The sequence below is a fragment of the Dipodomys ordii genome, unplaced genomic scaffold (genome assembly GCF_000151885.1).
Source record: "Dipodomys ordii isolate 6190 unplaced genomic scaffold, Dord_2.0 Scaffold117, whole genome shotgun sequence".
Lineage (NCBI taxonomy): Eukaryota > Metazoa > Chordata > Mammalia > Rodentia > Heteromyidae > Dipodomys > Dipodomys ordii.
The window spans coordinates 2935228-2937455 of record NW_012267333.1 but is presented as its reverse complement, the minus strand read 5'-3'; the positions used below and the strand labels follow the sequence as shown (position 1 = coordinate 2937455).

The following is a 2228-nucleotide window of genomic DNA, read 5'->3' as shown; positions in this document are numbered from 1 at the left end:
TCATAGCCATTAGCCACATCACACTTCATTCAGGAAAATTTGCCACAAACATTTGCATATACCCTCAATAGACATGTGCATGCTAGAAATCCTATTTGTGGGCTCCTTTATACATTTGATTTTCATGTGTTTGTCTGTAAATGTCATTTAAAATTGTACAAAAAAATGATCAACTATAGAAATAGCGCTTGTAAGTTTTTCACCAATAGACTCAAAAATATAAAACATCATTCTGGTTCTATGCTTCTGGATATAATATTTTTGTTTTCCCCAAGAAGAAAGGACTGCTGCAGAGGTAAGGAGATCATTCATAGCAGCACTTAAATTAGTGCAGATTTTTAAAATAACTCAGTGCATAGATCTGAGAGGAATGCATCTGTCTATGTAAAGAATATACGAGAAAGTTGAAGTTAAAACCATAAGAATTATCTTGCCCCCAGGATAATCTTGGTGAATGCATTCTTGACCTCCTTGTTCCTCAGGCTGTAGACCAGAGGGTTCAGCATGGGGATGACCATTGTATAAAACACAGATATGATTTTTTCTGTGTCCAAGGAATGACTGGAGCTGGGCTGTAAGTACATGAAGATAATTGTTCCATAGAAAATGGAGACGGCAGTGAAGTGAGAGGCACAAGTGGACACAGCCTTTCTATAGCCTGCACCAGAGTGCATCTTCAGGATGGTGATAAAAATAATCAGGTAGGAGATGATGATGACCATGAGAGCAACAAATATGTTGAAGCTGGCCACATAAATAAGAACCAGATCGTTGACGTGCCTGTCAGAACAGGAGAGAACCATGACAGCCGGGACATCACAGAAAAAGTGATGGACCACATTGGGCCCACAGAAGGAGAGACTGAACGTGTTTGTAATATGAATGGAGGCGTTCAATAAACCGCAAGCATAGCAGCCTACGATCAGACACACACACACCTTAGTCGTCATGGTGGTGGTATAATGGAGGGGCTTACACACTGCTGCATAACGGTCGTAGGACATTGAAGCCAGGAGGTAATTTTCCACATTCGCAAAGGCTCCAAAGAAGAACATCTGAGCAACGCATGCATTGTAGGTCATGACCTTGTCTCCCATAAGGAGCCCAGCCATCACTTTAGGAGTGATGACTGAAGAGTAACAAAAATCCACTAGAGACAGGTTACCAAGGAAGAAGTACATGGGGGTGTGGAGATGGGAGTCCAGGAGAATCAGCAAGACCATCCCCAGGTTCCCAACCAGCGTGACTACGTAGATGAGTAGGAAGATGACAAAGAGGGGGACCTGAAGATTGGGGTCACTGGTCAGTCCCTGTAGGATGAACTCTGTCACTTCTGTCCTGTTCTCCATTGCATTTTCCTGACAATCTCCAGATGTTCTGTAGCCATGACATAATGGGGACAATATTATAAAGAAATGGAATTGAAGCTGAAAGTTACTATCAGTACAGTGCTTTCCTCCTTCATTGTAGAAACAACTAGTACTTCAAGACTTTGCAGGAAGAGCATGGAAATGAAACCCAGTTTTGTGGACTCTTCATGTATAATGTTATCTATTTATTATTATTATTTTTTCTTATTCCCTATTTATTATTATTATATTTCTGGACAATTTTAATGCATCAGCTAAAGAATATATATGTAAATTAACTGAATGATGAATGATTTAATAGCCTGGAAAAAATGTCATGTATAGTTGAATCTGTTCCAATTCAATTCTCCTAAGCTCAGCAAAACTGACTTCTCAGTGATGCTCACCTGCCAAAAAGGCTAAAGGTAGATGTTATAGATGTCACTATATCCTCTAAGCAATGTTTGGGGAATAGATTAAAATTTTATTCAAACATGTTAATATTTAGGACACCTTTATAGTTTAGAAAGGACCATTTTAATATTCCATACTTAGTTTCCTTTTTTTTTGCTTTTGTTGGTTTCCTAACCCTTATGATAGGTAAACATACAGTAAACATACAGCAAAACTAGGTGACAAAAAAGAACAGATGTTCCACAACAGTTTAATTCTTATTCATATTTTTGCAGGAATAATCATGATTATTAATGATGGAAATGTCTACGTTTTTTCTAAACATACACCTATGTGTTTCGAGAAAAGTATTGAGACCATCTCTTCCACTTCTTAACCCACATTCACTTTTCCTTTGCCTTTGAATGAATTATGCTTGAAACTAACAATGGATATCAAATGCAGAAGCTTACCAGTTTATTAAAG

General features: G+C 38.2%; 1 protein-coding gene across 1 annotated transcript; it reads right to left on the bottom strand.

Annotated features, from left to right (window-relative positions):
- Positions 1 to 425: 425 nt before the first annotated feature.
- Positions 426 to 1349, bottom strand: LOC105995403 (olfactory receptor 5B3-like). The gene has a single exon (XM_013029113.1). It carries the CDS (start codon positions 1347 to 1349, stop codon positions 426 to 428), a length of 924 nt encoding a protein of 307 aa, XP_012884567.1.
- Positions 1350 to 2228: the final 879 nt, after the last annotated feature.